General features: G+C 37.0%; 1 protein-coding gene across 1 annotated transcript in view; it reads left to right on the forward strand.

Moving 5' to 3' along the window:
* Positions 1-16,432, forward strand: part of tspan4a (tetraspanin 4a) — a 116,053-nt gene that overhangs the window by 68,932 nt on the left and 30,689 nt on the right. The window contains exon 3 of the mRNA XM_062416787.1: positions 4,355-4,429. Coding sequence (XP_062272771.1) covers positions 4,355-4,429 — 75 coding nt within the window. The remainder of the gene's footprint in view (positions 1-4,354; positions 4,430-16,432) is intronic.

Below are 16,432 nucleotides of genomic sequence, written 5' to 3' on the forward strand. Positions count from 1 at the left end.
GCGGGCCGAACAACTCATAACATAAATTACATGAGTTTTATGCATGCTGCCTTTGTGGAGTTTGTTGTATAAATATGCAATCTGCATTTAGACTTCAGCGGACTATAAAAATTAGTGTTCTTTAGATATATTCAAGTCTCCTTAAATGTAAATATAACAACATAAATCCTCTCTGAAGGCGTTGGGTAGATACAGACCAGCTGTGGGTCATTAACTCTCATGGAATTAAAATTGTAATGGAGCAAAAACCTGCAGGACCCTCCTTGACTGAAATTGAGAGGTCATAAAGGACCACTTCACTGAGTTTTATCTTTCTTGTGATAGTCTGACATGATTATATACACCATTACACGTGTCAGTACTATTTAAATCTCATACTACTGGCTTGCAGAGGGGGAGCAGTAGCAAGAAAATACAGCTTTCCCGGTTTCAAATTCTCAGTTTTATCTGGTGATGAGAATAATAAAAGGTCTCGGGGCCAAAAATGAATCTTTCTTGCTATTGCTCAGCCTGTGACTACATGATCAGCACAAGGATTTGGGGGATAAAAGCTGACTTCTTACAAGATATAGACAGAGAATTGGCTTGTGTGATAGTTTCTACAGTGTATATAATGTGCAGTATAATGTTATCCATATGTTCTATACCAATGGTCTCCAGCCCTGCTCCTGGAGAGCTACTGCCCTTTATGTTTTAGGTATCTTCCCACTTTAACACACCTGATTCTACTAATGAACTCGTTATCAAGACCTTGACGAGCTTCAGCTGCTTGATAATGAGTTGATAATTAGAATCAGGTGTGTTAAAGTGGAAGGATACCTCAAACATGCATTACAGCAGCTCTCAAGGAACAGGGTTGGAGACCACTATTCTATACAATACATATAATAAAATAAGAAAATCTGCAGAATCTAAAGTATGTAAGGATTTTGTTTGATAACAGTCTAACAAGCTGTAATGCTTTTTTTTTGCTTGTTTGTAGCCTTATTTTATTTCCTTTTACTCCAATATCCCATTAATCTTTCCTGTAGTTATGCTGCCGCAAACAGAACATATTTCATTTTGAATAATGACAATTCAGGAAAAAACATATCAAGCTTTGCTTTGGTCGTGTTGTAATGGGATCCCAGTCTTTGTTTATATTAATTCATCACAGCGAGGCAAAAACAGAGCAACCCGACCCAAACCTCAATTTTAGATTTTAAACTGAGATGTGTTGCATTCATGTCCATTTACTTCAAGCACCAACTACCACGAATAAAACAGAAGAGCAGATGCAAATGTATTTCCGCTGTCTGCTGCGTCTGTCACATAAACAAGCATATCATTACAGTCTGATTAGTCAACAGCCTTGCAAAGTAACTTGGAACATTTTTTTTTTGCTCAGAGAAGAAGAAATTTTAGACCAACTGGTGTCATTATTATTATTAGAGACTATGACTGGGAAGTTGCATCTGTCATCTTACATGAATTATGTTTCATCAAGGAAACAACTTCTTCAGGATGATTCATAGGCAGTTATTACTTTTATTATTCTTATTAGCCTTTCTGCACAGTTCACAAATGGATCGTCATCATTTACAGTTAATTTCAGAAACCCATTTGACAGGAACAGTGTAGTGGTTTGTAATTCCTTAAGGTAATTCAATAGCTTTCTTGCAGTATGTAATAAAAGTAAAATGCATTCTGCTGCCATTAAATGATCCCACTGAATCTGGCTATTGCCTGCAGTGTAAAGAAGAGGAGTTAAATTTCTTATTAAAAGCAGATTAATGGGGAAATATCCAGAGAGCCACAGGGGATGAGTCTGTTTGTTTTCCAAGTGCTTGTGAGTATCAGTTCCTCATGCTTAATGATGTCCCATTGCTCTGATGTGATATCATGGTCTCAAAGAAAAACTGAAGATAATAAGGAGAGCAAAGAGTCATTGAGACACAGTGAAATTGTAAAAGAGAGACAGAGGGGGGAAAGAACATGAAAGTTTTTCTGAAGCTTTACAGAGATGTCTTTATTTTTCTTTTGTCAGAAGTGACTTTTTTAGGTGAAAGTACATCAGGAACAAGATAAGGATGGCAGCGCACTGGTGAATACTAGCGCGAATGCTTTTTTTTTTGTATAGGAGTTGGTGAAGACCAAACCAGGGTTAATAGGAGGGTGAATGCTTGGTTTGTTGCTCCATGTCTGCAAGTAGCCTCTGGACCTATATAACACCTCTCTGGACCTATTAATCACTGTCATCTGCAACCATTTAAATTGGCCTTATTGATGACCATTTTGCCTGGTTGGAAATATGATCCAAGCCAGTCAGAGGTTTGTGAGCTGTTAAGAATGGGGGTGTTATCTTCCTGTAATGGAGCAAGAAAAATAGCGACACAAAAATGGCCACAAGCATTGATGAATTGTTCTTAGTGGACCTCCAGAAATTGAGATAAGTCTTCTAACCACGTGACAAACGTTAAATTATCTGCTCCGAGCAATCGCTAACCCCTTTGTGTCAGCTGAAAATGGTGTCGACAGAACTGTTAATTTTGCCAACTGGTTATGATAAAATAATCCTCCCTCCCAAACAGAAATCAGCTTACGTGGACATAATGTCAGACTGAATAATGAAGTCTTCGGGATGTGTATGATAAATCCATGTTCTGTCAGTTTGTTCTGGAGTTTCTTTAACCTTAAGAGGCCAAAAATCGATTAATGCAACTCTAAGTAGGAACAAGTGTTTAAAGTGCTCGCGGCAGCAAGAATATGATATAGAATTCTTGACTGAGAGAGGGAATATGAATTTCCACTAGTGTAGTCAAACAGTTGGCTTTTCACACTCTTAACACTGAAGCGGGAAATATTTTCCATCAAGGATCAATAGCAGGTCAGGAAATATCACAAAAAGACAAATTTGTTGAAATTCAGTGAAACTTCCTCTGTGTGTCTGTTGATTTCAATGATTAAAAAAAAAAAAAAAAAAGTATTTTTGGTTGCAGAAATGTGGTGCATGATTTTTAAAAAAGTTCTATTGTTGCTGTCTGGGGTAAAACATGTCAACATGTCAAATATTTAGACCTACTAAGAAAAACAGCAGTGTCTCTTTACTCAACTGTATTGTGTTTTCACTTTATACAGTGGCTTGTTAAAAGATTTCATCAGCCCAAAAAGGATGAATTTCTCCAACCCTGACATAGTTATTCTTTGTAAATAAACACGTGAAAATACGCAAAATTAGAATTACCTGTTATTTTACGGTGTGTAACACTGAGACAATGAAGCCTGACAGAACAATAGAAATTGATTTCAGATGGTTATTCAAGAGCACCTCTTGAATAGTGCACGAGTGAGTCAAACAGACCGTGGGCTGTGTGCTGCCATCGGTTCGTTGCCTAGTCTGTCTCTCACCTTCCAGTGTTGCCACTGAGACTTTCATCCTTTCCTTGCTTAGTGATTCATTCATGCAGGTGCTGCCAAAAAGACCTCGGGGGCAACTGACAGCCCTGCTCGATACCAGTCTTGTGAACTCACAACACTCACATCCACTGTCAAGCAAACGCCTGGAATACACAGAGGATGTGTAGCTATGATGTCTTTGAAAAAGAACATATCTACTTTTAAAATGTGTTTTTGACCCTCTGAGAAGGTTTCACACTGTCTGAGTCTTTTTCAAAAAAACAAACAAATTCTCCAAAATGCTGCTGTTTGTAGATGTATAAGTTGTTAGACATCAACCGATATTCTGGTGACATTTCATCAAGATCTTTTTGTGACCCCCTGGAACGTATGTACCGTTATTCCTAAAATATTTCATCCCTCCTTGGCCCAGACAGAGTCACGTCCTCGCAGAGTGGTTGATGGATGAGCTCGTAACTGTTTTAAGCACTCAAATGGGCCAACGGGAAGATGTATCACCCATCAAGCAGCTCATCTCGGCTGCCGTACAGAGGAGGGGTGGGTTGGGACTGGTGAAGAGTAAAATGTGGCTCCTTTAACAAATTCTAAAGTGGAAGGAGGAAAACTGTATATCACCTTGTCTGTCCTGCTCGCTATGACTGCCTCACCTCCTTCTCTTTCGCTGCACTCTTGACCTGTCAGTTAGAAATATAGACGCTGAACGATCTACGGCTCCTCAATCGATCTTACTTCAGCAGCTCCTTCTGCTTGACACTCTATGGCCATTTCCTCCTTTCTCTTATTTCTTTTTACTTTCACTCCTTCACAAACTTTGGTGTCTGCTACCTTTTTTCTTTTCCTCAGTGTATATTTTTTCCATATTTTCCATACAAACAGATGCTTGTTCTTTTCCTCCTCATTGATAAATAGTCTGTAAAATAATTCAGCTGTCCTGTCTCTTCTCATTGTGTCTCCACAGTTCTTCATCCTCCTCCTGCTTATCTTCTTCCTGGAAATTCTGTCCATCATGCTTTTCTTCATCTACCAAGACGAGGTAAGACATTGGAAATTGCTCTCATCATGTTATATCCTGTGATTTTCTCCACCTGAACAAGATAATAGCGGGCTGCGGAGAGGCTGTCCAATTTATTCCCTTCATATGTCATGCAGATTGCTGATGTTTCAGATAGAAGCTGGCATGTGAAATGATGCCTCTCAGCAGCAGGGTTGTTTTGAAGTTCAGACGAGCAGTGCAAGCAGTAGAAAGGAGCGTGTCAGCTGACGTTCTGCATAAATGATGTTTTAATGAGATTTTTTGTTGTTGTTGTTTTTACTTTGGTTAATGCACAAACATCTTTGGGGCGACGTCTTTGGGCTACGGCCAAAAAAAATACACAGTGTCACAATTTCCTCTCCTTGTTAATAAATCTTAATTTATCTCAGCTCATCCATTTTGGATGTTTTCCTCTGTAAATAAACAAGTCAGGCAAGAGAAAAGAAGAGAATATGCTACCCTTCTCCTAATAGGAATTTGTAATCCTTTCCCATTTTCAGGTTTTAATAATGCATTGAAAGGCCATGTTAAATTCCATCCATCTTAATCTTAATTAAGGGTTTGAGGGCTGGATTTTGGATTTGTTGAGAAATGTGAACAATAGATACAACATATTCTTGTGACATGACATTGCAAATGTAAAACCCTGAAGATGAATGCAAAAGCAGTGACAATGTGTCTTCTGTTCTGTCCTTAAACATCAATCGCACACAGAATGACAAACATCAGATTGACATTGGGTTTTAGCTGGATTTTGTGAGATTAGTGAGATTAGTGGGGTGCTGGGGGGAAAGGACATTCTCAAAATAAGTCTGTGTTGAAACAACCAATGACTCAAAAGTTTTAAAATATGGTCCAAGTACCTGCTCCCAAAAAAAACCCACTGCCTTCAGGCCCTATAGGATTATGTTATCTTGTGTTATCTTGTAATGCAGAACTGCTGTTGCTACTGTAGAAGGACTGCTGTGACTATTCACGTCATCACTTTTTAGTACAATTAAATTCTAACAAACACAAGAGCCTCGACTTTTCGCAATAATAGAATCAAAAGTCCAAAATGACAGTATAGGTCGAAATTTCAGCCAGTGAAAACCACATATAGTTACATTTGAGAGAATGTCATCTAGCAGCTCTAGTAATTATGACCCGAAGATTTGATGCAGTTCAGATGACGTCAATATAAGGTGACAAATGTACATATTTAGAGGTGGTGGGTTGGGTGTAAGGCTGGATAGATAGATAGCAGGAAATAAACTTCAGGAGACTGCTGTTCGCCTCCCATTACGAACTGCAACTCATGTTTCCAACCAGGAGTGATGTTAAGTGTTGCCATGAGGACGAATGTTGCCTAACTTTAAGGCAATAGTAACTTTAACCCACACTACGTTTCAAGTGATCATGTAAACCCAAACCATGATCTTTCCCAGTGGTCTTTGTGCCTAAACCTAACCAGACCTCAACCACAGCATCATCACACTATAAAATGTAAGTACTTTTAACAGTGATTTATAATGTTATTGGAAAGCACCAACAGAGGCAGCATATTACAAAACACTCCTTTGGGTCGTACAATCGATGTGCTGAGGATGTGCTGACTGCAACTAATGATTATTTTTGTTATAACACCTTCTGTTGATGATATTTTTGGACTAATTGATTATTTTTTAATATAAAATGTCTGAAAATCAGAAGCAGAAGATGATGTGTTGAGGTTGTTTGTTTTGTCCGTCCAACGACCTAAAAATAAAATACAAATTCTGACACCAAAGAAGCTGGTACTAAAGAACATTGAGCATTCTTAATTGAAATGTTTCTATTGGAATTAAATCCATTAGATGGTGTGGGTGTCCTGTAATAAGATGAAATTATTAAGTAAATTATACATTATACAATGGATTGGGCACCCTCTAGATGCAAATAAATGACCACTGCCAAATGGAGGGAATTCAAAGCATGGTGGCCCCTCATAAATCACCAGCAATTCTCGACCTCTTGCGTTGCATTATTCATATGCTGAGACTAAGAACGTTATCCCCCAAGAGTTAGGCCAAGGCCAACTCTGTGTGTAATGCCTTTGTACATTTTGGTAAATAACAACCTACTTTGATATTTCTAACTCTTTCTGTCTGAATTATAGTTGAGACCATAGACCTTGGTCCTGTATGTACTTTGTTCTGGCTTTTATCTCTTTGTTATTGTAATTCTGGCACGATTATATAATTGCCTAATGGGTTGTATTTCCATCATAGGGGTGTAATGCAATGAGTATTTCTGGACTTGTATATTCCTCCGGGAATTCAGCCAATCAGCAGTGTTCTGTTTACCTTATAATGAATGTTGTCTTTTGTCATGCCTCACCTTTCTCTTACTATCTGTGTTTCCTGATGTTCAGTGAACCCCATTATACAGGATCTGAATAATTCAGTGTCGTCTACCCAGGAGGCAATTAGCAACAGAACCCAGTGAAAAGTTTGGGATGATCTGCAGCATGTTCTGCAGGGCTGGTGCACTGAGGGAAACCATTCACAGTAAAGAATGGGTGGCCATTATCTGAACTGCCATTGATAGTTTTTAAAACAGCAGGAGACTTAACAATTCTCTGAGTTTATTCTGTTGTTTAAAGGTGCAATATTTGAGAATCAGAAATTCTCTCTCATTAATGACACCGGTGGTCATTAAGTGAGCTCCAGTCAGCATCCTGTTGCTCGCACACGTGCACGCACTCCATCAGTGCTACACTGACAACAAGTACTTGTTTCTTTAAAATAGTGCCCCTTTTACTAAAGTCTGGTTATGTTTAGGCAACTAACACTACTCTGCTAGAGAGGTCATACTGTAAAATACACATTTCCTTGTCTATATTTTTATTCCGGGGGTCTACTGGAATATCTTTACATGATTTACAGTTTAAAATCTCCTTTATTTGTCTTATACTGTACCCTCAGTTCAGCCTCTGTCTAAAACAGGCCATTTTAATTCCTGTCTCTTCAAGGCCCCCCTCCTGATGAGCACACTCTGATTTCCAGTAATAGCCATAATTTATGTCTTTTTGTCATTGTTTATTCAAGATATAAACTTCTCAAATATATCCATACATGTTCAATCCCAAATCCCAAGTGGACAAGGCGAACAACCCATGAAACAACCTTAGCATCAAAGACTATGAAACTAACGACCATTAGTGGGCATGTGCATTTACATATGTTCACCTTAAGTTTTTCAACTTTGACAATGTTTAATATAGACATACAACATTTTATAATAGCATATGTATTACAGAAAATCACAATAAGCACATTATGTTCCCTTTAAGGTCAGGAAAACTCTTTTTGTTTTGCTCTTGACTTCCTTTGAGATCGACACAAGTGTGGTTGAAACATAAATTATATAATAAAATCATTGGAGCTTAGTGTGCAGTTGTCTTTCCTTCAATATATGCCATTACCAGCACCTAACGTTTGGTGTGCATGAACCAGACAACTTTTTCAGATAGGAAATGTTTACTGTCAGTGGTAAATAAAGTTATAGTCTCTGATATTTAAGTCACAAGCTTTGCACAAACAAACATTTGTCCCTATGACTCTGTGCTATAAGAAAGCCACACAAATAGAGCTTATTTTTATCTGCTTGAACAAACAATATTTACTGACGGTTTGCATTCAATGCAGAAAATAGTCGGCATCAAATGCAAACAAACTTTGATTTAGGGATGGTTGGATACTACTGCATACGGTGCCAACACTCAGTGGTGTTTTGAGCATCCATAATAGGAGAAATAGAAATGGGATTTGTCTCCTCATTTTAATTTCATCAGAAACTGTGTCTGCGAGCAAGGTTTTGTTTGTTTAATCCTCCAACATGAGTGTGATATTCCGGTCACTCTTTGTCTCTCTGCTGCAATGTGTGCCTGCGTACAGGATTTACCTCATTAGTTCAGGGAAGAAACAAATGCAAAAGTGGACTGATGGCCAAATGTAAGAAGAACATCATTTGGAGTTATTTCACATGCTTGCGATAAATAAATATGATGTATTGACCTCCCAGATGATGACACATTCCTACATAACAGTACATTACAGACATAATATATAATATTATAATATAATAATTTAAAGTTTCTGGTTGATTCTGGTATCAAATTAAAACTAAATTTTGCAGTATCACCTATCCCCACTATGGTTTGTTTCAGGAATGTTATTTAATCAATTAAAAATGATTATTAATTATAAATAAAACATACAAACTCTATAAAGCAAAAAAAATATTATATATAATTTATATAATTATATATAAAAAATATTAGAAATCCTTTAAAATGAGTAAAACTGCACATTGCAGCGTTGTCTCCAGCACTGTGTGATTTAAGCAGTTGTAACATACAGTAGATCTAGGCTGAACATAGTGAAGTGTTTGAAAGTTCAAACATACTCAGTTTATAATTTATAAGGTCTTCAAAGTGAATACTGATTACAGTATTTGTGGGGATTTTACTTTGAATACAGTGTATGCTATGATATAAACAAACTAAGAAGACAAAAAAGACATTATTTAACCCAGATAGAGGAGTCTGGAAACATGCACACAAATATTTTTGGACCCAAATATAAAATAGTTTCCTGCATTACCTATATTTTATCTTCTGGATTGTCCCACAGTTTTTAGAGCTCTTGTTTATCTTATCTTTATGATTATCAAGCTATGCTGCCTTTCACCTCCTCCATCACCATCATCACCATGGTAACTCCCTGGAAGCAGTCCTGCAGTAGAAGCATAAGTCAATGTCATTTCTCTGGCATGCAAAGCCTTCCAGATACCCTAACTTAAACAACTTGAGTGCAGCAGCGAGTGCATGTTGATGAACTCCATCCCAGGCTTTAGGGATGGTCACGCTCAGTGGTCCGGTTTATTACACCTGCTTTAGACCTGATAAAAAGCTCCATGACACAGCTGGAAGCTACTTCAAACAGCTCACAGATCTTCCACGCACCTGAAACAGTCACCATTTGTTTCATTTTGTTGGCTCTTAAGGATGATGAAAAGGTCCTAAGAGATTAACGTCACTGGAGCCGGTGGAACTCAAAGTGTCAAAGTGAATAAAAATAAGTCAGAGTCAGTGGTGTGATATTGAAAATTGATGTATGGGTGTTTGTGCTATCTCCGTGTGAGTTTACAGCCTTGTCTGCTTTAGCTTTATTATCACCTCAAGGGAGTATTACCCCACCAGACAAACACAAATAAAGCAATAACAACAGCAGACCACCAGAAATACCGTATTTAAGGTTTATGAAACTTAAAACAACTGTTCTCATTCACATTATATTACTTCCTAATATTGGCAGTAGTAGTAGTGTAGCAGTAGAGGTGATGACAGGAGTATTATGAGAGAAAACCTGATTTTATCACAACAGTCCGACACGGTCTCTGCATTTGTTTCCTGTCAATTTTAAATTATAAATTCAAATGAGGCTCTTAGTACATTATGTAAGCATGTTTTTGTATGTGTGCTTTTATGCTTTATGCTTATATATGCTTTTACTGTTATTGTTGGTATAAAATCTGCTATATACATTAAGTTCTGCTTGCTTTCCTTGCTAGTAGTATAGAAGCACTTCAGTCAGCTAACTCTTGTGGATCAGCACTCAGTATGTGTGCAAGTCAACTGTATTATTTTAACCCCAAAAGCTGATTGAAATTATTACCCTCCCACTAGAGACCAGAGTTTGTTATTAGTAGTTTGGGAAGCCAACCAAAATAACTATAACATGCTACAGTATATAAGACATTTGCAGAAAAAAGTGTATGTTTGATCTATGTTCTCCGTGTACATGTGCATTGTGGCACTGATAGCACATGTGTTGTGTGATGCAGCAACATGGAGCCTGAGACAAATTTCCCTTGTGAGACAATAAAGTATGTTATCTTATGTTATCTTAGTCTTCAGATTTATTCCCTTATCAAATACCCTGAGGGGATTTTAAAAGGTCTCAACAAAAGCACAAGTAATGGAGAAACACTGGGAACCAATCGAAACTGCTGACACTGAACATGTCAATAAAGGTGATTGAAATTATTGGCCATTCTTGTTCTATAACTCCCTGATAGGTTACCCTGGAGGTGTATAAAGCTCTTATGCAATTATATTGACAGGACTTGGAGTCTGTTACGTAAATGACCTGAAACCAGATCAATAACTGAGACGAAGGGTGTTTGTGTGCAGTTGTGAGTGAATTAGAGGACTTATTACATTAGAACTCAGATGTTCCCTTTGTGTACTTGTATTAGTTTGTACTAAAATATTAGTTTTATACCAACCCACTGTCAAATTAGACCAAATATAAATATTTGTTCAGACTCAGACCACACACTCAGTTTATACTGTTCTGTGTGAGCAGCCGAGGAGACATTCATCAAAGAGATATCAATCAGCTACGATCACTCTTTGATTTAAGATTCAAATCCAATACCCATTTGGCATCAACAGTGATACACTGCACTCATCTGTATCTAGTGTGATCTTTGACTTCAAAAGCTGAGTGCAACAAAGGCCCTGTAGCCAAGGTTTCATTTTGACATTGATGGGTTAAAATTAAATGAAAAAGTCCTATAACAGACACTCCTATACTGCTCTGTATCATCAGTCTGTGATGTTCAGTGGAGTTGTTTTCTGAGTAGGAAGTTCACCTTTTTGGTATCATGATTTCATCCCATTTTTGTTCTATCTACTTCACCTAAAGGTGGTAATTTCCTGCATTCCCAAGAATGGCTTTTGATCCATCTAAGAACAGATGTGAAATGTTTATTTTACATTTAGAAAGAAGAAAAATTGCAATAGAAGAGAGCGTTTATAGTGTAGAAAGAGTGAGAGCTGTGCCCTTTAAGCAAAAGGCAACAAGGAGGAGAAGAAACTAATCTCTGTTACAGTACATTTCTTCTTTTACTGCTGAACATTACTTGAAAATGACAAGTCTGGAAAAAGGGTCCATGTTCTTTCTGAATAATGAGGAAGTCCTTAAAGTGCTCAGGAAAAAATGACAACTTAAAATCTACAATGCATTCAGAACAGAGCAAAACCCATGAGCTGATGAACATCATTTGGTCTGACTGAAAGCTCCAGAACAGCTACTAAATGGACCCTGAGGTGACAGTAATTCGAACTACTGTTTACATGGTCAAGTATTAACTTTGAAACTCGACTTTATGTTTACTGTTAAAACCAAAACATATATAATTTAAGACTCCACTTATAATCATATGATATAAATCAAATCAATATTTGGATAAACCGAACATAATATCCACAATATAATGATAGATATAGATTATACTGCTAAACCACATGATGGGCCCAGAAATTCAACGCCAGTAGCTTTTTTTGTTTAATGCAAGTTTAATTTTTCCTTCACATGTCGTGTCATCCTGCTTACTCAAAGATGCAAACCTAAATACAAATCTAAAAGCTTAATTCAATCTGAAACTGTTAAGCACTCTTATTTGGCATCAATTGCCTGGTCACATTCTTATCCTTATTTTGTTTTTTGAACAGATTTTTCCGTATATAAATACAAATTTAGCTATTTTTCCACATCTTTATATGAGTTTCAATGGGTGAAACAAACAGCATATAGGAGTAGTCAATTTAAGCTGCAGATATGCTCATCACTGTGAACAACACATGTGATCAACATAAAAAGGGGGAGGAAAGTAAACCTGCAACCAACACGTATCTGCATTATTGATGAAACTGTCAATTTTTTTCTTGATTAGACATCTGAGCAATGAAATGTTAGAAAATCGTGAAAATGTCAATCACTTTCTCCCAAAGCCCAAGTCAACAACCCAAATATATTCAGTTTACTATCAAAGAGAACAAAAGAAACCAGAAAAAAAACATTTAAGAAGCTGGAATAGGAGATTTTTTTTTAAATAACTCAAAACAGTTATTTGATTTTCAAAATAGTTGCGGATTAATTTTCTTTCAAAGACGGGTTAATAAAACAATGTATTAAGTTGTCAATTTATTACAACTTATTGCTTAAGACGATTGATAAAAACGGATTAATCGACTAATCGTTGCAGCTCAAGATGAAAGAGAGTAATAACAGACAACATTAAAAAAGGAAAATAACACTGGATTCAAGAACACTGTGAGTCAGAATCAGTAATATCAATTAGCAGGATAGTCGCACAAAATAGTAATTGTTTCTCTATATGATTTAGCTTAATTCAGACTGCATTTATCAAAGCTCTTCTGTACTGGTTGTTTGTTTAATAGTAAGATTAAATCAAATTAAATACTTAAGCAAATACAAAACATGTTTGTTTATATTCTTCAAAGGCATCAAAAAGTGTGAAATGTTGCAATCGGTACTGAAACTCTATCATATTAGCAGTCCTATCAAAAAAAATGAAATGTGCTCGACGTTAGCGTGCGTCCTTTTGACTTTGCTTCAATAAAAGAGAGTTCATACTTCATAGATGTGCTTTAAAAATCTGTTATAGGACTGCATCACCATTTTTCTCCTCATTCTCTCCTGTCACTTTCAAAGGACAAAAAGATGCCGACAAATGATGTGGGGATAGGCCACATTAAAAAGCCAGTCATTTGGATACTACCCTGCTGCGTCTTCATCATAACAGGAGCCTCATTTCAGAGGGTAACTGCACTGTAACTTGATCCTGCTATGATCGCTCGTGTCCTCACCTCTGATTTTAGGTCAGTGCAGCATGAGGTATTGTCTCTGCTGCGTGGTCATGATGCAGTTGTAGGGGTGATTTCCTGTCTGCTTGTGTGCTTTGGGACGAGTCAAGGTGAGGTAATGCTCCTGTAAAAAGGAAATCGTGAAGAGCTATGGTCAGCTTTGAACCACAGAACACCTCATCCTTTAACCCAGAGGGTAGTGGAGCTGTTAAAATGAGTCATGGTAACTACAGACGCAGACGTAATGGCCATTTTGTTCGTTCTGATGGTGCCAATTGGAGAAAAAAATAAAAAGTCTGCTTAAAAACACTTTATTTTAACCAACTTTGCTTAGTTTCAGCAGTATATAAAAAATAATAAATTATCTAACATACTATAATATAACTTGTATGCAGAGAAAGGAATACTTTATGTCTCCATGACCCCTCCCCCCACCCCAGTGATATAAGGATGGAGCAGATCAGAGATGTAGACGGGTGTCTGGCCATGCAGGGTTCTATATGTGAAAACATGCACCGTATAATGAATCCTCAGGTTGATGGGAAGCCAATGTGAAAAAGATATAGGTGTAATGTGAGTCATTCTGCTGGACCTGGTCAACAGCCTTGCAACAGCATTTTGGACCATTTGTAGACGGTCCAGGGACGACTTGCTGAGGCAGATGAAAAGGAGATATCATTATTGTAGCCCAGATTAGAGATATGATATGTTGATCGAAGTACTTAGCCTGATCAAATATAACACCAAGGTTTCTAAGATTAGACTGTACAGCTGAAGGAAGGGCCACAATACATTGAGCAACCTTGAGAGCTATACTATCTGAAGCAGTGATAAGGATCTCAGTCTTAGCTGCATTTAGTTGTTAGAAGTTGTTATCCATCCAGGCCTTTATGGCAGTCAGACAACTGTGCAAAACAAATAGTTTATCAGTCTCATCATCAGAGACATACAGCTGAATATCATCAGCGCAAAAGTGATACGAGGTAACTTTACACATGATTTGCTAATAACATGACTTAAGGGAAGCAAAACACATAATAGTGTAGGTCCCAAGACAGAACCATGAGGTACACAGGAAAGAGCAGCAGTTTCAGACACTTTGGAACAAAGTGTCACAGAAAAAACTCCTATCCAAGAGAAATAAGAGGTGAATCAGTCCAGGCCGCCCCCAGAGAAACCCACCCACTGCCTAAGCCTTTCAATCAAGACGCTTAGATCTACAGTATCAAAAGCTGCACTTAGATCTAGCTGCACCAAAACATTCCCTCACATCAGAAGGCATCATTATGTCATTGGAGATGCTAAGAAGAGCAATTTCAGTGAAATGCTGCTGACAGAAATCTGATTGGAATTTATTTAAAATGCTGTGTGCAGTCAAGACAGCAGTGAACTGTTTTGCAACAACTTTCTCTTGGACTTTTTAGAATAAAAGGTAGCTTAGATATAGGCCTTTTTGGGATGATGGATAAAGGTTAGTTGTTTTTTTTTCCAGAAGAGGCTGAACTGCATGTTTAAAATTGGCTGGGATACAGTCAGACTGCAGGTAGCTATTTATATTGGAGGTATTTACTGATCACCAACAGACTGAATTATATGAGGCTTCAGCAGTCTGAGATAGTCATGTTAAGTGTATATCTGCCACATTTAAAGTCTTTTTAGCATCAAATTCCCTCAGACAGTGTTTCCTTTGTTGAGCTGTGGTGGAAGTATAGTAACAAAAAGAGGAACTTTGGCACTAAAATGACTGTAATACTGACAGATAACAACTTAATTTGACTCATTTGAATGACTGAAGCTATATATTAACTTCAGACAAACTTTTAAATCATTTTTTGCATAGAAGGAAGACTTACATCACTTAAGGGGATCTTCCTATAGCCTGTATGAAGAGGGGGTATGATTGTGGCAAAAAAAAACCTGTTTCTATGTTCATTTGGGAATCTGGCTGTTGTTTTAAGACAGACTTGAACAATTGTGAACCCGTCCTTTAACGATGGTTCAGTTCCATTCAACTGCGCAGGGGAGCCATACTGTTGAACTATTATACACTGTACCAGGTATATGAATTTGGAAAAACCAAATAGGAATCAGCCATAATGAATGTAATCAATTGCACCTGCACTTTTCCTACTTTGACTTCTCAAATGTCTGCTGTGGGAAAAGGTGTTTTGAGTTCAACCATAGGCCTGTTTTTTCAGCTTTGTTCAGATGCAGTGGAAACACAGCCCTATATATTTTCAATATGTTTTGTTTGTTTCATTTACTTTAACTTATTTATATATATATATACATATATATATTTATATACTTAACTTTAAGTTAATTTAGAAAAAAACTCTGGGTCATATCTTAGGGCAGATGCCATTTTCCCTATAAGAAAGTGCAAATATTCATTTGGCAAGAAATTGCCTATAAATGACTTATACCCCAGAATGTATTTTATATATTTCATTATGATACAGGAGATGCAATTCATAGGTTATCCACACATGAAAAAAGTGGTCTGGCTCATTCATGGTTGAGTGAAAATACTTTTGTTGTTGTTGTTGTTGTTGTTGTTGTTGTTGTTGTTGTTGTTGTTGTTGTTGTTGTTGTTGTTGCCTTAGAAAAAAAAAACGAATCAGACAAAGTTATTTTTTGGAATACCTATTTGTGTTTGTGAGGCACCAATGGTTTAATAAGTTAAAGCTGAGAAATTGAAATTGCGTTTTCAATTCACATGGTACTTGTCAAATTAAGTGGATAATATTATTTATTTGTTTCATTCATCTGGTTTATTAGACTTCATTTCAGCCCCATGTGCTTTTCAATCAGCTTGGACACAGAACAAGCAACAGTAGCTGTGCTTTGCTCTTGTCATGTGGGAGCAGTATTAATTGTTATGAAATTAAATATTCATTGGGATTTATAATGAGCCTTGTACATAAGCCTTTTGTTTATGTTACTGTCTGCAGTAGGATTTGGCCCACATGCTGCTATTTGCCTACCGGTGTGTCATATTGTGTTGTAAATCATTAATTAACGTATATGTCAGTTTCAGATGCTTCATAGGAGGAACTTAAACTGGTGACAAATACATTAAAACATATAAAAATGTCCTTATATCTGTTTACAACTATAATATATGTGCTGTAATTTTGCATTTAAGTGAGGTATTTATATACTGCTTCTTAATGCTAAACAAGGGGGGTGAAAGTAATGTGTTCATGGATAATTAAGTGGTCATTCATGCTTATCTTGACAAAGAAACAGAATCACCTCGAGAATCACCTTGTTTTATACTTTTGAAAGTTACTGCAACTAAA

The sequence above is a fragment of the Scomber scombrus genome, chromosome 1, assembly GCF_963691925.1.
Source record: "Scomber scombrus chromosome 1, fScoSco1.1, whole genome shotgun sequence".
Taxonomy (NCBI): Eukaryota; Metazoa; Chordata; class Actinopteri; order Scombriformes; family Scombridae; genus Scomber; species Scomber scombrus.